The sequence below is a fragment of the Cryptomeria japonica genome, chromosome 8 (genome assembly GCF_030272615.1).
Source record: "Cryptomeria japonica chromosome 8, Sugi_1.0, whole genome shotgun sequence".
Lineage (NCBI taxonomy): Eukaryota > Viridiplantae > Streptophyta > Pinopsida > Cupressales > Cupressaceae > Cryptomeria > Cryptomeria japonica.
In genome coordinates, this window is record NC_081412.1 from 517467201 (window position 1) to 517488614 (window position 21414).

The window sequence follows — 21414 nt, forward strand, 5'->3', positions numbered from 1 at the left end:
TGATTAAGCACATGCATATCCGTTTGGAGGAAATGAGCGCTCAACCTTACATATATATCTCTCAAGGCATGGGTAATAATGCAAGAGAAAAGGAGGGCCGACTTGGATTAAACCACCAAAAAGTGTGAAGGGGAAGTTAACGCTAACATGAAGGAGAATCAATGAATCATAAGGCCGACTTAGCATAGGTGAAATTCTCTGGAAAAGTGCAAATGTGTAAGAGGATGGAGGCCGACCTATTGAGAAGATAAACAATTACCTTCAAATCTCTATGAAAGAGAGGCAAGGAGGATCGACTTTCCCATTCATTTCAGTTCAAAACAATTCCAGCAGAACAGAATGAAGGAGTGATTTCCATCAGAAGTGAATGGTGAGTTTTGACAAAGGAATGCAAGGGAAGGTCTGAAAACCCCCCTTGCAATGAATGCACATTAAAAATTGCCGATTTCTCCAATGCATGTATTCTCCAAATCTCCGAAAAATTTAATACATGACTCTCAAAATCCCCGAAAAAGTTCATACATGAGGAAGCAAAATCCCAAAAAAAAGTTATACACAAGAAGCTCTCATCTCAGCTATGAATGGTTGCCTCTAAAACCCGCTCAAAAATCTTGCTCAAAGTCAGCTCAACATAGAATTAACTGCAATGATATACAATAATAACTGACTTCACAAAAGAAAATGCAATTGCCTTTGACTGCATATAAGGGCAAGAACAAACAAGCAGTTGTATATCAATTCAAAAACAAAGCAATAGCAGAGCAAAAGTCAATGAATTCAATAGCAGATTCGAGAAAGAATTAAAGGCAGAGTGAATTCCTCATCAATTAAAGAGCAGAATAAGGAATAAGTTGCAGCAGAAGAGTGTGAATCTGAACAGGAAAATCAGATTTCAAATCAAGTCAAGCGAAAAGGAGAGAGGTGCTTGAATTTGAAAAACCAAGAGCATAAGAAGTTGTTGTTGTGAGTTGAAAGGAGGTGATTCCTTGAGCAGAATTCAAGTCTTCTACATACAGATTTGAAGGATCTTCATCTCCAGTTGGATTATTTCCAGATCTGGAGCATCATTTTCAAATAATTTCAAAGTATTCCAGAACTGTTAAGAGATAAAATCAGAAGATAATAAGATTCATTTATTTGCTAGAAAATGGTGACAAACAGCAGTTTTAAAAGGTTTTGTAAGATGTTTTAATGCTATTGATAAAATCCAAGTGAATTTGTTGTTTAAGATGAAACCTATTTCACAACCTCCCTTTGAAGATTTGTTGGTCGGGAAAATTATTTTAAAGTTCTCTACAATTCTCTTGCATTTTATTTTTCATTTGAAACCTTGACCCAAGGTGTTCTTTTTCTTTGCAGGTACGATTACATGGAGCAATGGCGAGTGACGGAGAAAGGACTTCACAATTTGGAGGTGCTCAAAGTCAAAGACATCAAGGACCGAGACATTGATGGAGACAAGGAAGATAGCAAAAGGATTTCAAAGAGGAAGATGAAATGCAAAGCATCACAAAGAATTCCAAAGATGAAGAAGAAAATGCATAATGAAGACAAGGAAGATAGTTTCAAAAGTGTTAATCAAAGTTAGAAATTCAAGACTTCTTTATGATGATACAGAAGTGGAGTTGAAACAAAGAGGAATCATCACAATCAGTCAAAAGCTAGATGATGTTGAGTATCAAGAGATATTGCTAGAAATGCAAGGAGGAGAAAGTTTACAAGATATGCAAGCTGAGGTGGCGGCTCCTCATCTCCAACCAATCAAACAATTCAAGGTAAAGATGTTTGGATTCATCAAACCTGACTTATCCAAAGGAAAGCAAGTGGACATGTGGATGCATTGAATGTAGTGTCATCATCTACTCCTTGTAAATTGTGCCATTGAGGCTATGTTAATTTTCATTGGTCCTTTTCCTTCAAAGGACGTGCATTCAAAGACTTGCAATTTTCTCATTGGAGGATTTTAAATGTATCGGGTGGTAGTTATAACTAACTCCACCTTAGAATTTCATAGAATTATCTTGGCTGTTGATTTAGAATCAATCTGGGCCCTTCATTTTGTAACTCAAAGTCTATATAAGGCTTGGCCTTTGCATTTGTAAAGGTTAATAATAGAGCAATAGAATAGCAGTATAAGTAGTAGCACGATGAGATCAGAAACTATTGCCAAAACTATGTTGAAATTAATACATAATTTTCATTGAAGATATGGTGGATCTTTGTGTGTTGTTTCAACATTTTGCATGATTTCTACTTCTCAAGTTTTCGTTAAAGTTCATTGATTGTAATGGTGAAGTATTAAGCTATTTGATGAAATCCTTGGTTCATACCATTTGTAGTCTGTTGATTGCAAATTGCAATGTATGGTTAGTTTGAAGCTCATTTTGGTAGTAGTTCGATTGTGGATATTCATTTGGATTGCGCCAACATTGGGTATTTAGATGGATGTTTGCAATATGAAAATCTTTCACTACCTTGAAAGATTGCACTCTTTCTATGGCATTGTAAGCTATCTCCAGTTAAGTAGAAAGTAGTTACATAAGGAATTTGTCTTTCTAAAGCACTATCCATTATCATCATTGTTCTTAGATTCTAAGATTAGATTTGTCTAACCCTTATCCCTTTTGTCTTTATTTGAAGTTCAAGTCAGTTTAGTAATCCAGTTCCAATGAAAAGCGTAAGTCCCTTTGTGTAAACAGCAAATCACATCAATCATTGAGTCTGTCCATTACATTGTCTAGATATAACATTTGTAAACCTTGTGGTAGCCTTAATCGATCACATTGTTCAGCATTTGAGGTTTTCTTGTTCAAGAGAGGATAGAATACTTGGTATTTTGTTCTATGTCGGAGAGTGTCATAAAACATGCATCAACAGAACCCTTACTTGGCATAGCTTGGCTAAATAGACACTCAATTTGTAAATTCTCATCAGATAGGAAGAGCTGTACAAATGGTGTGTGGACATTTTGTATGAAGTTCGAAATAAGTGTATCTTCATCAAGTCAAACACAGAGGTCCAATGGGATGAGGTCAAGAGATAAAACAGTGAGTCTTTAATAATGAAGAACTAGGTTCAAAGCCCCAAGAGATATGTTACATGCATTAAAAAAAAGTCGAAAGTTGAATTAGGTAAACTACCAGATTTAATTCCAATTTCCAACAGATGAGGCCAGATGAAAGTCTTGGGTGAATTTGACGGAAGAGACACCCCTTGATCATGGCATCTAAACCTAACAACAGCCCACAAGGCAATAGTGACCAGTCCGACAAAAAAAAATAATCAAACAAAGAGCATAAATATGGAGAAGGTCCATGAGCTCACCATCAAACTATCAAAGTCTCATGAAATATTGCTTCTCCAAGATCCAGGAGTGTCTCCCTCCAGCAAATTCTGTCATTTCTCAAAAAACACTGAAGAAAGTGATATTGGAGCCTTCTGCAATTAAGTGTTTTAGGACGTCCACCATCATTCTTGGTGTCAAACAGCAGTCTATATCCATTTTGATACCAGCTAGTCCCCTACATTGAATTCTCTAAAATTCATTATTTCCTTAGAAGATGAGAAACTTTGCATGAGAACAGCTAGGCAAAGCATCCACTGCAAGGCTGGTAACAGAATCCAGAAGATGTCTCTTGTCATCCAGAAAAATCAATAATGGACAGATCCTATGTACCAAAATTTTATGCTACTATAGCTAAATTCTTTTGCATATAGAAGATCACATATCATCTACTTCTTATTAGTTGCTGTGATCACATACCTTGAAATACGTTATGTTTCTCTCCATAATCCATATGACAAATGATGAACATTAAAAGCAGCTGTGCAAAAGTGACTGTAATCAGTTGATCTTAAGGTCTGAGAGTTCTCGAAACAATGAATAACAGTTATTCTGATTCACAGAAGAAATCTCAGATATTTTGTATTTTGTACATTTAAATTTTTATATAAATATAGATTTTTTAATGTTTGACATATTTATAAGCTTCCAATGCAAACTCTTTTATTTTCTTTTTAAAATTTTAATGTACCACAAAAATAAAATTAATTCAGGTATGACAAACAAAATATTGCTGCAAAGAATCACATATCTTCTCAAGATAATGTTTGTATAAATTATAACTTCAAACTGAACAAAGAACAAAATCTAAACTAAATAGAAAGTTAGAATTCCACCGCTAACAGAATTACATTGACTCACCAAAGTAACACCTTCCTTTGCCAGTTCTTCTAGAGCCATCCGATCAAAAGTGTTTCCATCCACTGGTGACTCGTCAATCTTTAACAAATGCAGGAATTAATGTATTTATATCAGAAGCATAATAAGTTTATTTCTGTGTTACATTATTTGCTAACAAAAGAGTTCTATTACCTTCCAGTCTCCAGTATGGAAAATTGTCCCATCTTTGCATCGAAGCACCAATCCACAACAATCTGGAATGGAATGTGTAACCCGTATAGGTTCGATTTGAAATGGCCCAGCATCGAACCTCTCTCTCATTTTAAAGAGTTTAAATCTTCCATTAATTGGAATATTAAACTCTTTTAATCGTCTCTTTATAAGCTGCCCATAAGTGACATCCCACACATCTATTTTATTAATCTCTGTAACTGTTCACCATTTGTCATATTATCTGATAAGATGAGAATTTGCATCATAAAAGAAATGACTTTTTCCTCATATCTCAATCCCAAAATTATCATTCCATGGTTGCATGTTTCTGAAACAGCTAATCTAGAGCTTTGTGAAATTTGTTAGCCATCAATGGAAATAAATTGCCCATACAATTTCCATGTTAAGAACACTTCAAGCTCAATCTCATCTCCATCACACACCCAAACAAACGAGCAGCTTCGACATTCCATTAATGAATTCCATTCTTCAAATAGCAGTAGAACAGAAACTCAAAATAATATCTATTGACAAGCACATTTATTTACATCTAAAAGCATACCTCCATTGTGAATGATGACGAGTAAACCAGTGTATGGGGATCCAACGCTGGAATAACCTATTCCAAATAGCAGTGACATAGTTTAAGAAAATCCGTGAACTTCTTCTGTATTGCAAGCAAACATTCAATGACAAACATGGAACAAGTGCACACAGTCTTCCTATTATGCTAACCTTAGCCAAGAATTTCACTTTGAATTAATTTATTGATCAGTGACCAATCCAATCAACACAAAAAAAACAGGGAACTACACCTTATTACAACAATAAATTTAGCTCCACTGAGAGGTAGAGGATAGCAGAAACCATATGCAAAGTTGTTTCCCTTTTACTTAGAAAACTATTAAAGATTGAAACAAAAATATCAAATGAAGAACTGCTCTTATATGTATCAGTTATACACCTGTTTTTTATTTTTCCGAAAAATAATTTGATAATTACCTATTTAGATGGTTGTGATGATATTGTTTGGAAAAAAAGAGCACTGGGAGATCTTTTACAGTCCTAGTTTTCATCTTAAGTGTACCATCAATCCCATAAATCCTCATCTAATGTGTCTTTATTTAAGCTCAATACTTAAATCTAATCTAAGAAAGATGTTATTGAATCATATTACACAAATGGCATAGGTCAAGATGTTGCAAGCAACTAATGGTAGTAAATTGTAACTCACTTGTTTGAGAATGTTACATAAAGCATTAATTTCAGAAAAAAACAAAAATAATAATAACAAACCCTAGTCTAGTAACTTAGTATAGTAAAAACATCTTAAAGGACCCTAATAAGAGTTTAAAAGCAAAGTTACCCCGAGTTTCCCGGACGGGGACGGCAGGGGACGGCAGGACGTATTTCCGGGACGGCAAATTGTTTTGCCAAATTTGGGGACGGCGGGGGACGGCAAAGGGGACAGTTATATAAAATATAGGAAAATTTCAAAATTCTAAATGTTCATATGAAAACATGGATAAAGCATGCATACATACATTATATTCATATGAAAACAATAAAACATGGATATAGCATGTGTATGATACTATGAAAAGTTGAAAACATTTTAGAATGTAAATTCTGAACATACAACATTGTTAATACTCAATACACAATATGCAATTATGCATTCATAAATCAGAATTTCAATTCATTCACATTGTCAATATGCATATCAATAGACTCGGAGGTTAAATTTTCCCTACTTCGATCGACGCAGTTTCCCCCCATATTTTTCAACGGGGGTTTGGAGGCAGCGCCCCCAAGGTGGGGTCAAGGGGCAGCGGGTGCTATACTTTAATAAAGGCGTTGGGTGTTATTTTTCTATTGAGTCGCCGAGTTTGGCGATTTTCTAATCTTTGTGTCAAAATGCCCAAAGGCTACATTGCTGCCATATAGTTTCATTGTCAAAATTATGAATTAAATTAATAAATTTAAAATTTAATTAATGTTATCTTTTAATTTTTTTTATTTTTAATAACAATTTGAATTAATAAGGGGCCTATATTAGAAAATTTAAATAAAAATTAAAAATACAACTTTTTTAATTTTTTTAATATTTTTTAAGGGCCTTAGAATGGGGGACGTCTGGCCGTCCCTGGGACGGATTGGGGACGTCCCAGCCGTCCCCAGCCGTCCCCAGGACGTACGAACATCCCCCAAAGCTAGGGCAGGCGTCCCCCCGTTTCGGGGATGTCCCCTCAAAAAACAGGGCAATTTGGGGACGGGGGGAAACGTCCCCTGGCCGTCCCCAAGTCCCCGAAACGTCCCCAGGACGGGGACGGGGGTTTTCAGGTCGGGGACGCGTCCCCGGGTAACTCTGTTTAAAAGGCCATTGAAAGAAATATGTAATGTCCCCTTCCGCATAGTCGCACCAGGAGGACTTATTAGACTATTTAATTGCCATGGGCTACAGTCAGGATAAAGGGAATAAATTAATTTAATTATTTAATATTATCCACCAAAAGTCTTTTATAGGGGTAATATTAATTAATTAATTTTATAAAGTTTATAAAGTAACTTTAATGGTAATTTATGCCCAGCAACGGAAGTTCTTATGGGAAGGGTCAAACAATAAAAGAAGGGTGCCTCTAATCGCATGGAAAAAAGTAACCAAATATGAAAAAATCAGGGGGAGCCAATATACAAGATCTAGGACTATGCAAAATGGCTTTTGGGACTAAATTGGTGTGGAAAATTTTTAAACATCCAGAAGCACTTTGTAGTAAATTACTAGCCACAAAATATTTGGACACAAAAGGCCCAAATCGTATTCTCACTGTTGCAAATCCGCCCAAAGGATCTGCAACACGGAATTTCATCGTTAAATGCAGACATATTATTAGAAATCATCTCTCTTGGAGGATTAGAGATGGGGCACAAGCATCCTTTTGGCAGGATTCATGGAATGGGTACTGTGCACTGGACTCCTATACAAAGCTGGTGACTGCCATCCAATCTACGGAGCAAGCATATGGGGAAGGATTGAATAATTATTTTAAAGTATATCACAAAGATGGTGTCCCATCCATAAAATGGAAGGATTTTGAAATGGTAGAACCAGCGTGCAGGGACTTAAGAAAGTTAGACAAAAGGAGGCTTTGGTTGACGACGGGGAAAGATGAAATAATATGGTGCACAGCTAAATCAGGGAATTATTCAGTCAATATTGGTTTCAAAATAGCTAATTCAGAACAAGCACAAGATTTGTGGCCCAAAGACCTTTGTTGGGGGACACAAGTACTCCCTAAAGCAGGGGCTTTTGTTTGGATGGCTCTCCACAATAGGATCCTCACAAGAGAAAGACAACAGAAAATTGGCATTGTGGGACCCCATTGGTGCGTGCTATGCAAAGAATCAGAGGAATCAACAAACCATCTACTTGTACAATTCAAGGTAGCTCAGGAGTGCTAGTCCCATGTATGTAGTAAATTGGAATGGTATGGCCATCTTCAAAATGATCTAGTGAACAAATTTAACAATAGGCCATAATTGCTTAAAGGTTCTCTGTGGGAAGAACTATGGCAAGAAATTCCTGCACAAGTAATATGGCATTTATGGAAAGAGCGTAACGAAAGAATTTTCAAGAAAAAGGAGACTTCAATCAGATCTTTGATCAGCAATATAGAAATCGGTATAAGTGAACATCTAAACACAAGAGTAGCCAACAGAAAATGCATATACTTCAATGCATGGGATGAAAAAATGATGAAGAAATGACCTCATTTGATCAAGCCAAAGCGTGACTTCATAACACCTACAAAAAGAAACAATGTTCACAGGACGCTACCCCCTTTGGGCAGGCTCAAGTTAAATTTTGTTGGGGGCATCACAACACAATCCAGGACAGTCCGGTGCCGGTTTCATATTAAGGAATGACAATGGAAATATTGTATGGGTAGGAGTGATCAAACTCCCTATCCAGTCAAACAACAATGCCGAGTTTGCTGCTCTTCATGCTGGCCTCAAGTTATGTAGGGAGAAAAATCTAAATCAGATAGATGTGGAAGGTGACTCCTTGATAGTAATCAATGTAATAACTAAGCGATCAGCTCCAAGTTGGAAATTTAATGCATGGATCGAGAGGATAAATCTATTCCTAGATTGAATGGAACGGATAACATTATCACATGTATATCGAGAGGCAAATGAGGCTGCGGATTTCCTAACAAAAAGTACCATCCACCAAGAACAAACATAAGTCATTTTGGATACCATCAAGGACTGGCAGGGCTTAGAACAAATCGTAAAGATAGATGCTGGTATGGCAGATATTGATAGGAGGAAAGGAAGATATCCCAATGAGAATCTGGGCAAACCAAGTGCTGTCAAAAACCCCTAAAATATCTTGCCAGTCGATTCTCGTCCAAAGAAAACAACTTAATGGTAATGATGGTGCTTCCAACTATCACACTGGTTCCAGCACAAGGTTTTGTAGGAAGTATTTTTGATAAAAAGTTGTTCAGAAGGAGAGGATCACAAAGAAAGCTCTAAAAATGTACCAAGCGAGCTTTGAGGAGATGTCACTTGACCAATCAGCGACTTTGTAAGCAAAAACGGAGATTTATTCCCTCCAACACAACTGGAAAGGCTCATAGAATGTGCTCAAGGAATTATGATCTTCATCCACATTTTTTTGTAATTTGTATTCAATCTCAACATAAAAGGAGCTGTCCCCTATGACAGCATTTACCAAACTAAAAAAAATAAAATGGTAATTAAAGTGAGATTTTTATAAAGTCGCTTTATTATTTCCTTGAGCATAATTTTAAATTAAAAAGAGAGGGAAAACCTAAAAAGTGTCTCGAAGCTTCTCTAGTGGTTATAAAAGAGCAGCTTAAGCATCATTTGAGATATGCTTGGTTATTCTCTCTTATTGATTTGAAGAACTTCTTGGAGCTTGAAACACTAGGACAAAAACCCTAAGGGATTGCTGGTTTTGGTAGTAAGACCATCTACCCTAGCCAGGGTTGGTGATATCAATTACATATTTCACAATGTTTGTACAGTTGTTTTCTCTCAAATATGTAAAGTCTCTTTCAGAGACAAATTTGCAAGGGGGTTCAGGTTTATTTGTGAAGATCTTTTGATATGGACGCCTTGCCTAGAGACATAATTTTGGATACTAGAAGATTATAGTTCTGATGATACTGTCATTATCGAGGTTTGCATTCATTGTTGATTAATATCTTAGATACTGGCATGGGATTCTGCTGAGTTGGGCGGCTTTGTTATAATGATCTAGCATGACCATAAAGCAAGCATTATTAGATGAGAAATATATAAAAATCTAACTTCTAGCTTAAGAATAGTTTTCTTGCACATGAAGCATGCTTTATTGCACAATTGCCTACAAATACAAAGACCTAAAACAAGCAATCTTTGAATTGATCCCTCATAAGGATAACTATCAACTAATAATAGACCTTATACAAGGTTGTCTAAATATAGCTTGTCTAGAAATAGACTCCTCAAAATATGCTCATCTCCTTAAAAATGGTGGTAGCTAAAAATGGCCAATCTTGACATGCAGATCCAGAGACAATTCTGACAAAGTTCTTCCACTCTAATCCTGGCAAATCTTTTCAAGAAACCATGAAATGCTGAAAATTCACCCACATTGACTACGCAAATACAAAACACTTCTTTGTTGACCTCTCTCCACCAAATCCTAAATGAAATCCACAATCTTAGACATCAAAAATCTTAGAGCACATAATATTCTACTTTCCGAAATACCAATATGATGATGTTATGCATATTGAACTCATGCCTTTAAACAACCAAAACCCTAATCATATTCTGGAAATGATCACCAAAAGGATTAACTTGTCATAATTGAAACCTTAGCAATCTAGAAGTCATCAGCAGTACGTTTGATAAGCAAGATCATTTTTTAAACCCTAGACACTCAGCAGCAACAAAAATATGAGTTTTATTCGTAATAAAAATCTTGCTAAGGTATAACATAACAGTGAACTACTCAGTTGACAGCAGCCTATGATTCCTGAGAATTGATCGATACACAGGGCACTATTTGTGCATCTGAAAAGTTGAACTTCATTGTAAACAACACCCTGCTGGAGATGAAATTGTCCTGGACAACTCAAAATACACCTGCTGCACCATGGTTGAAAGCCACTGAAGGTCATCAAAACTCTGCAGTAATGATAAAAGCCACTGCTTTTCAACCTGCAGATCTCCTACTTACATTTTCAGATGTGACTCTGGCTCTGCTGAATAAAGTCTGATGGGAAATAGTGAAGGCTTGTGTGTTCTCCAAGGCTTTGATTTGGGCTTGGTTCTACCGAGTGACCCCACAAGGGATGCTGCCCACAAACCCCCATGACGGGTGTTTCCCCTCAACCCCACTAGGGGTGCTATTTCCAAACCCCCACATTTCACACTACTACTTGTTGTGCCTTGCACACACTCCCTATCGTCAACAGGGTCCCCCCCCCTTTTTTGTTGTTTGCCTCGTTAAGGTCCTATGTAGGAGTTTTGTCTTATATGGCAGAATAGATTGCAAGAATAAGAGAGTTGAGCTTTGAAAGATGATTCAACCTGGAATTTTGAACTGGCCAGAGTCCTAAGTCCTGAAAATTCGCATTTTCACCTAGAGACCCGAGATTACAAAAGCCCACCCAAACTTGAGTTTGCTTGGATGCTCCTTAAAGAAAAGTCATCATGTCAAGCGTTCATGATAGACAGGGTGTTTTAATCAAAAAGAAGCTCTTGAGAGAGCTAGACCCATCAAAGTCGTCATGTCAAGCGTTAGTGAAAGACAAGGTGTTTTAAGCAAGACGCAGCTCTTGAGAGGTTCTCGCTTCTTTTTAGATGAAGATTTAACTGTTAGACAACAAGAGGAGAGAAAAGGGGAGATGGCAAAGGTTAAAGCAGAAAGAAATGAAGGAAAAAGGGCATGGTTATACAAAGGCAAAGCTGTAATTGCTTGTTTTGGCCCTCAGTCTAATTTAACACGGTGAGCAGATAACAGTAAAATGGCAGTGAACTCATTAGGGGAAAGTGAAGCAGCAAGGCCAGCATGGTCAAATAGAGACAAAGACTCAACTTTGAGTCTTGTGCACCAAAACAAATAGCAATCAATCCCTACCCAGGTTTCCATGAGTGTAGTTTGTTGGAATTGTAGAGGGTACCCTTGGAGGCGTGGGCCTGGGTTAGGTCCTATTGCATAAAATAGGGACATTATTTGTCTCATGGAGACACATGAGCATGATGGTTGTAAAACTCCTTTGTTTGAAGGATATTTAAAGATGGCAGTGTGGAACAAGGCAGCAGGTAATGGCAAAGGACACGGAGGTTTTATGGTTTTAGTGAGAGAAAAGGAAGGTCGCATAATTCAACTTGAAAGGGAGGACCCAAATAAAGAGTTTCTTTGGTTCAAAATCTCTGAAAATGATAGTCTTGTTAAAATTGCTGCTTGTTATTTTGCTCCAAAAGTTTCAAAAACCCACAATTTTAATGGGTTAGATCGCAAAGACCCCTTTGGGGCCTTAAAGAGAGACATTGTTGAGTTTGCCCAGCAAGGTGATGTTCTTTTGGTGGGCGATTTCAATGCTAGGACTGCAAGTGAGCAAGCTATTATTTTTTGTAGCAAAGATGATTGCAATCCTATATGGCTTGTTGAAGCGAGCATGCATCAGTGGACAAGAGTCTCGGAAGACATCAAAGGTTACAATCACTTTGGTGAGGAATTGCTTTCCTTGTGTGGTGGTTTTGATCTAATCATTTGCAATGGTTTAGCTAGATGGGCTAAATCAGGTAGTTTCACTTGCAATACTTACAATGGGGCAAGTGTTGTTGATTATGCAATTTGCTCTCATAGCTTGTGTGAGAAAATGGAATAAGTTCTAATTGGTGAGCAGAATTGGGACTTAAAATCAGACCATAGACCGATTGATTTAACCTTCTCTTGGGCTGAAAAGCAGCAGTATGGGACGAATTCTCAATGTTCTCAGCAATCACCTGCAAAGGGTAGGATTCTTTTGACTCAAAAAATTGTAATACCTTCAAGATAATACTTGAGAGGTTTTCTAAGAAGATGAAAGTTTCGTCACATGGCCTTCATAGTCACGAAATAACAGATTTAATTCATAAAGCCCTTGCAGTGTGCAAAAGAGCAAAAAATAAGAAAGCTAACACAAATTGCTTTCCGGTCAATGCTTGGTTTGATGAAGAATGTAAGATGACAAGGAAAATGTTGAGAGACTCAAAAAAGGCAGATTTAGATATTAAAGCTTACAAGCAGATTTCTAGATTTTAAAAAGAAAAAAAGCTGATATTATTGTCACAAGGAAGGAGGAGCTAATCTTCCTTGGTAAAAATAATCCCAAAATGTTTTGGAAAGAGCTTCAGCCAAGAAAGAAACAAACTGAAAATAATTTTACAGCCACTCAAAGGTTTGATTATGTGTTGACGTGGATGAAATCGCACTTGCTGCAAACTCCATACAGCCAACGCAGAATAGAATAGCCAACTGATTATCCTACTCTCTCTTGATATAAGGAAGTCTCTAATGCTGTTTTATAAGTTTGATCAAAGGAGACAACCTCAAGGTTTCTTTTGTCAGGTCTTGACTGCGGGATCTCTCAGTGGCTTGATGTGTTTTTGCTGGAAACACAAGGGGGACTTACGTTTAATTGGCAATTTACAGATAAGTTCCCTGGAACTTTTACGATCTTTCCATCGGATGATATTGGTTAATTTGATGTTGTTTTGATAGGACTACGGATTTTCTAAAAAAAAAAAAAAAAGGGGGAAAAGGAAGGAAGGATAGAGAGGGAGAGAAAGAGACGAACTGCAAACTCTAACTAAGACAGCAAATTCAGTCAAGCAGACAGACACCTCCAGGAAACTAGATTAAACATCATCAGCTATTTAGACACAATGTTTGCATAAATCCAGTGCAATCTTCAAAGGAGAAACTAGATTTTCATATTATCAAGTATGATATTAGAACTTCTACATTCATAGTATGTATTTGATAACTGAACCGAGCATGAAAGGGTCCAGATTAACCATGCGGAAAGAAAAGCAGTCAGCTGTTCTCTAATGGTATGGACTGTAAAGATTCTATCAGATGCTTGATTAGAAAAAAACGCTATGTAAAATAAATAGACATAACTGAAAGCTTTCTAAATTAAGTGAAGGAGACCATGCACTCACAAGGAAACTTGAAAGTAGTCTTAATTCATTGTATTAATTCGTGCAAATCTCTTCAGAGCTTTCACAACAATCCAAGAACTTCTTACAAAAAAGAGGGAAAACCAATCCCTTAAATAAGCTTCAAAAAGGATGAATGGCCTAGATTTAATCTAAATAAGTGGCCTAGATTCACTATCTACAGAATAGAAATCTTGACCGGTTAAGGTCTTACAAATATGCTTGTTAGGAGTAGACCCGGTTAGGAGTCACCCGGTTAAGGGATTTAATATGATGAGCCCTATTAGGAGCTTTGACCTGTTAGGATCAACCTTGCAAGAGGATTTAAGACTCTGATATAGAGCTACCCTATTAGGGGATTTACAAATTAAGGCCTGTTAGGACCTACCCAGTTAGGGGATTTTACTGCTGCAAACTGTTAGGAAAACAACAGTCAAATGATCTTCATGTAACACCTCTATGTCTAATAAGATTCGCTTCAGATCCTCAAAACTTCAACAACACATCAATATAGAGCTTCACTAATCACCACACAATCAAATTTGCATCCTTCGCTAATGATCTCACACTCTTTATACACACACCGACTTGATACCTCATCATACTTTTTATAAACATCTCTTAGTCGGCTACAACCTTGGAACAATTTCCTAGGTTCAATGAATCTAGACATTCTTACATTACACGCCTTACTTATGTCGGCCACTGACATAAGAAATCAAAAACAAGACAAAACCTATGTCGGTTTACCGATCATAGTGACTTTATCACTACCGGCTAAGTGTTCTTCCAGATAGCCTGTTGTGTACATCAAATCTCGATCATCCTATTGAATCTGCTAATGCGGTCATGAATATAACACCAAATACCTGTATCCATCACTCCTGTAAAACCGCATCATCCAACTCTTCATCAATCACCTATACCGGTTGCATGAATGCAACTCTGTCTTTGTTTACCGGTTGAAGTCCTAATTACCAATTCTCTGTTAAACTGTCTTCTATACCGGTTATACCTTATCGATTGGCTTCCAAGACTTAGATGACTACAAAAACATTGTTGCCATCAATGACAGCACAAGACTTAGTCATCAAACATGAATCTCAATCTCTTCATCACATTCACCAATCAATCATATCACCAACAGTCTTTACCAGTTCAGTCAAATGCCAACATATATATGGCATGCCTAATAAACATGTTACGCTATATTCCATAAAGTCTCGAAATGGGGTGGATGAGGGGGCCAAGGGCCTAGATTTGTTGCAGTGGGAAGACAACAATACAAAGTTATATACTATATAATACTTGAAAAGTTAGTTATAAAATCCTATAAAAGAAATAACAAATGTTACTTTGAAATACTAGAAATATCGCATTGAACAATGAAAATGTTGAATACCAATATATTTATACTATAATTAGAATGATGATTGCATTCAAAATCCAAATACAATTGGCTAATCTCCCAATGGCTCTAATCATCCCCAAACTCCTCATCACTCAAAATAGTGGACTCCTCAAGATCAAGCTCCTCCAAACCAATACCAACTAACTCTATCTATGACACGTCATCATCAATCTATATTGACTCATCTAGCTCTACCTCCCACTGGACTATTGCACTCTCCTTGTATGTAAGCGTGTTGTGGTCAATGAGACACAAAATGCTATATAAAGCTACAAGCTTCTCCACCCTAGAGGTAACCTCATTGCTCTTAATAGAGGGGATAAAGCTATAAGTAGACCAATTCCACTCAAAAGTACATTAACTAGAAACCTAGGACAACAATAAAAACGATTGATATACTTGTCAAAGAAGTAGCCCCCTCCATAGTTTGCCATTAAATTGAATAATCCTATGCCATAGTCTCCCTATGCCTTCACTATTGCCAACACCATATCCCCACTCTTTCCAACCATTGCATCCTTCTAGCAAGTGTTTCCTTGAACCCCCACCTTCTTGCATGCACTTTTACACAACTCCGCAATTCCAATGGACTTACCCACCACCATCAACAAACAAGAACACCATTGATGGGTTCAAATTTGAATGTAATAAAACGGTGGGAAATCTAAGACCTTGCTAGGTATCAAACCTCTATATAAAGCCAACAATTTCATCAATTTGGATCTTCTTTGGACATTATCTCAACAAACCCAAAATTGCAAAGTTGAGCACTTGTGTTCACCTTTTGGATCCGAGGACAAAAACCGTTAGGTTTTGTAGATTAGAGAACAAAACCTCAATGGTTTCCTAAAACTCAAAGAATGAATCCCCTTTGGATTTCTAAGGACAACATCACATGGAGGTTGCATCTGTACTTCAAGCTTAGTGGATTTGAACGCTTGGGCATTTTAGAATTCTAACTCTTGTAATCTTTGTTATCAACAAACAATTGAAGCAACAAATCTTGTAATCATTGAATTAACTATTTGAAAGAAATACTCTGTTCTACGAAATCTATATATGCATATCTCTTTATCCTATGTGAGTATTTTGAATCTAAATTCTTTGTATGAATGTTTTGGTTGATTTTCATTGCATTTATCTATATCTAAGCAATTCAAATGAATATTCTAGTTAAACGGTCATTACAATTATATCAAAGCGTTGATCTTGCCAATCTACAAGGCAAACAAAATCGTTGATGCTTTCTAGTAAAAGGGAGATCAGATATGTCATCTCCCCCTTTCAAACTAAACGAATAAATTGGCAACCCATAGCCTATTTTAGTTCCCATAGGCTAAGGGATAAAATAAAGGAAATTATAATGATATTTTAAAGTTATGCCCAATCACATTATTTAAAAAGGCAACTTAAATATTATATTTAAAAGGTATTTTTAACACTTAATACATAATTCAAGAAGTGTTACTTCAAACACTTGATGTGATATTTTATTTAAAAGTCTTTTTGAACAGTTAAAGGAAAAAATAAATTAGAAGTGTTTGTAATGTCCCCAATTTTAATAAAGTGACTTAATTAAGTTAATTAATTAAGTGGTCCTAAATTTTAAATAATATCATAAGGACTTATTTAATTAATTAATTTAATTATTAAATAAAGGGACCCAAATTAATAAAAAAGAAAACTATTGTCAGCCAGCTTGTAACCCTTCGGGAAACTTCCCGGAGCCCATTTATAAGGCTGAGTTTGGCATAGTTGTGGGTATGGTGAATTTTAAATTTTCTTTGTATCTACGAATTCCAATTGGAGTTTGGCATAGTTGCAGTTTCGGAGGTCCAAGATCCTCCCTATTCTGTAGTTGCAGTTTCGGTGGTTAGCAGCCACCCTAGTCTGTCGTTGGAGATATCATTTCTGATATTTCACTTGTACTTCATTGTCGGATCTATCTCTACCGTGTGGAAATATAATTACATATATCTAGTTCTTGGCCATTCAATGTTGTTGATGAATACTCTGTGTTGACAATATCAGATTTGGTAGAGCAATCAAATACTTCATTTGCATTATGGGAAGATATTTATAGATGAGCATGACTGCAACAAGATGCTTAATCTGGCACTCACGGGTTAAACAAAATAACAAATACAAGTGCCTAAATAGACTAACAACCCATAACAAATTACAAACAAATAAACAAACCAAACAAACAAGCCTACGAGAATGATGTGATATCCAACATTCCCCCCTTATTACATCATTTATTCAAAGTACTAATAAGAGAATCCTGAAAACTTTCAAACTTCACACGTGCAAGAGGATTGGTGAAGATATCAGCACGCTATTCCTGAGTTGAGCAGATGGAGTTGAATGTTGTTCTATTGAACATGTTCTCGTATGAAGTGACAGTCAACTTCAATATGCTTGGTCCATTCATGAAATACTGGATTACAAACAAGCTTGAGAACACTCTGATTGTCACAATAGAGGACAGTAGATTGATTTTGAGGTACCCCTAATCCTTCTAATATGCGACGTAACCAAATTGCTTCACAAATTGTTGCACGATATTCTGCCTCTGTTGAAGAACGAGCAAGTGTGGTTTGCTTCTTACTTCCCCAGGAAATAGGTCATGAACCCAAGAAGAAAACAAATCCAAATGTGGATTTCCTATCATCAACTGAACCTGCATAGTCTGCATCTGTGTACCCTGTCAAGAAGAATTGATCATTCTTTTTTATATTCCAAACCATGATCCATTGTACCATGTATATACCTTAAGACCCTTTTTGTTGCATTCCAATGAGACGGTTTTGGTTCTTGCATGAATCTGGATAGATAATTAATAGCAAAACTAATGTCTGGTCTAGTATAAGTCAAGTAAATCAAACCTCCAATCATCTGACGATAGAGAGTTGCATTCACCTGAGAAGATGTATCAAATGCGAATAGCTGCAAATCTGATTCCATAGGTGTAGACATGGGTTTGGAATCCATCATTTTGAATTTCTCAAGTAGGATCTTGGCATATTTTTTCCAGTGACACAAAGATATGGTGATGTGTTTGCCATACTTCTAGGCAAAGACAATAGTGTAGAAGCCCAAGATCTGTCATATCAAAAGCCTTCTTGAGATCGTTCTTGGTTGTTTCAACCATTTCTTCTGAGCTGCATGTGATAACCAAGTCATCAACATATACATTAATGATCACGATATCCCCCCCTTGATCCTTTAGGTAGAGGTTTGGATCATATGGATGCCTAGTGAAACCATGTTATAGCGAATGCTCATCAATTTTGATATACCAGGCTCTAGGAGCCTGTTTGAGACCATATAGGGATTTTACAAGTTTGCACACCTTTTCTAGTTTTCTTCTTTACCAGGTGCAACATATCCCTCAGGTTGGGTCATTAGACCTCTTCCTTAAGGTCTCCATTAGGAAAGACACTTTTTACATCCATTTGCTACAATTTCCATCCAAATTGGGCAGCTAAAGCAAAAATCATTCTAATGGTTTTTATCTTTGTAGCGGGAGCGAATGTTTCCTCATAGTCTATACCTTCTTTCTGGGCATAGCCCTTGGCTACAAGTCTAGCCTTATGTTTATCTATACTACCATCTGCTTTATACTTAGTTTTAAAAATCCATTTACAACCAAAAGCTTTCTTACCAGGTGGTAGATCAACAAGCTCCCAAGTATTGTTTTTAATCAAAGATTGATACTCTGCATCCATAGCCTCTTTCCAAGGCTTTGATTCAAGTGCCTCCTAAACAGAAGATGGCTCAAAATTTTCAACAACTGAAGTCATTAGTGCAAAATTTACCTCATTACGGGCCATGCTGCGAGTCCTCGAACCTAAAGTTGAAGTGTCTGGAACTCCATCTAGCTTTGCATCTCGAATGGTACTAGTATACCATTTTGGCGATGGTTTTGTGACATTGATGGGTGGTGATTAACTATATACATTCCCATCATTTTTCCCATCCATGTTAAATATGGGAGCACTGTTTGAAGTAGGTGATGATGTGGGAGGAGAAGTTGACTCACTCTTCTCATCAAATATTACATCCCTACTAATGTATATTTTATGTGTGTTAGGATCCATAAGCCGATATGCCTTAGACTCACTACTATCACCAAGAAGAATACATTTCATGGATTTTTCATCAAGCTTCTTTCTTTTCTATTCAAGAATGTGCATATAAGCAGTGCATCCAAAAACACGAAGATGTGAGATAGAAGGCTTCACTCTTGCCATGCTTCTTCTGGAGTGATGTCATCAAGGGCTTTGGTTGGAGCACGATTCAAAAGATAAAGTGCAATGTCTACAGCTTCAGCCCAATATGGACGCTCTAGTTGTGAATCTTTCAACATACTGCGGACCATTTCCACAATGATGCGATTTCTGCATTCTGCAACACCATTTAGTTGGGGTGTGTATGCTACAGTCAGTTGATGTCGAATGTCGTTTTCCTTCAGATATGTGGAGAATTCAGTGTTGTTATCTCGATCTGAGCGGAGGGCACGAACACAGTGTTTCGTACTTTCCCCACCTGGCGTGAAACTCTTTGAAATAGGAAAGAGCTTCATCTTTAAGTTGCAAGCAATATACCCACATTTTCCTTGTATGATAATCAAGAAAAAGTTGAAAGTACTTGTATCCATTGTGACTAGGTGGCATGGGACCGCACAGATCAGTATGCACCAACTGCAAAGGTTGGCTTGCACGATGCTCATTGGGATAGAAAGGTGCTCTGTTTTGTTTTCCAGCAATACAACTAGAACAAATTGCATTGGATTTTTCAAGGGATGGGAGCCCTTTGACCATGTTATTTTTACAAAGTTTGAGCAAGTAACTAGTGCTCAAGTGACCAAATCTACGATGCCAAAGCAATGAAAGATCATTATCTTTAGTCACTAAGGCTTGATTATTAGCAATGGTATCAAGCCTAAACATTCTACTTGATTATTAGCAATGGTATCAAGCCTAAACATTCTACCAACCTCAGTAGCACTAGCAACAATCTTTTCATTTTTAGACTTATCTTTGACAAGACACACCTTTTTATCCTTACTTGAATCAAATTCAATCCTAAGATTATGATCAAGAAATTGAGTAACAGAGAGAAGATTTTTGGTAAATCCTCACACATACAAAATCTTAGTAATCCTGCACTTATGTATGCCAAATTGTAAAGAGATGTCACCAATAGCTTTGATTTCATGGGTGGTATCATCTCCAAGAGTTATTGTACCATGATGAGGTTTTAGTGTGAGAAACCACTTCTTCAGTCCTGTCATGTGCTTTGTAGCACCTGAGTCCACATACCAAATGGAGGGAGATTGTGAACCATCTTCTGAAATGTGAATTGACAGCATGTATTCATCATCTGGAGAATCATCTACTTCAGCTCTTCTGCTCCTATCGAGGTTTGCCACTCTAAAATGGCTTCTTTGGAGGTGGTTTATTGGATGATCCTTTGTTCAAGGAATTGTACCAACAATCCTTCACATCATGTCTAACTCTTTCACATATTGGACACTTCTTTTGTCATCTAAAGGAATTTCTAGATTTGGGACATTTACTAAACTGCTTCATAGGCTTCTTACCTTTATGATGAGTAGTCATGGCATGAACCTCCTCCTCATGTTCGTGCCTTAGAGATTCTTCTTTTTGAAGAAGACTCACCAACTTCTCAAAAGTGGGTGTTGTCTTAGTGACATTCAAAGTTGTCCCAAAGACTTTATATCTAGGAGGAAGTGCCCTCAGAACAATAGGCACCAAAAATGCATCTTCAGTCTTTTCTCCCAACACTTGTAAGGAAGCTCTCAACTCTGCAATCCTTTTGAGAAGGGATTCTAATTGTTCTCCATGCTTCATCTTGAGGCTATGTAGCTGACTTTGCAAATCCAGGATCTGATTCTGGTTCTTTGCCTCATACACCATGTTGAGCTTGTCCCATGCGTCTTTGGCTGTGGACAAATCGCGGATGAAGGGCTGGACATCATCAAACACACTGAATAGGATGATCAATTTGGCCTTTTTGTCGGCTTGATCAATTTCTTTCTGTTCATCAGCATCTGTCTTATGGCGTGATGTGGCACCACTAACCACATCCCAAACTTCCTCAAACTCGAGTTGAGTTTTGAGTTTGGTCTTCCATGCAGAATAGTTATTCCTGCGTAGTAGCTGAGAGTTTGGAAGAAGGAATTTGGGAGAACTTCTTGTCATTTTAGAGATTCTATTTTGGGCTTATTTCTAAAACACCTTAAAGAGAAAAAATAACACCTCCCTTGACAAGTTGAGAGCTATACATGTTGTTCCAAAACAAAGGCTTACTATTTGCTCATTGTGAGCTTAGTGTAGAAAAAGAAATA

General features: G+C 37.0%; 1 protein-coding gene across 3 annotated transcripts in view; it reads right to left on the minus strand.

Annotated features, from left to right (window-relative positions):
• LOC131056045 (ribonuclease J) overlaps positions 1-21414 on the minus strand; it is a 210492-nt gene that overhangs the window by 60367 nt on the left and 128711 nt on the right. For all 3 annotated transcript variants that reach the window (XR_009358649.1, XM_059209599.1, XM_057990359.2), the window contains 3 exons: positions 4959-5015; positions 4376-4567; positions 4205-4282 (listed from right to left, as the gene is read on the minus strand). Coding sequence is in view for 2 of the 3 variants with exons in the window: in XM_059209599.1 (XP_059065582.1) it covers positions 4205-4282; positions 4376-4567; positions 4959-5015 (327 nt within the window). In the remaining variant the exon portion in view is untranslated. The remainder of the gene's footprint in view (positions 1-4204; positions 4283-4375; positions 4568-4958; positions 5016-21414) is intronic.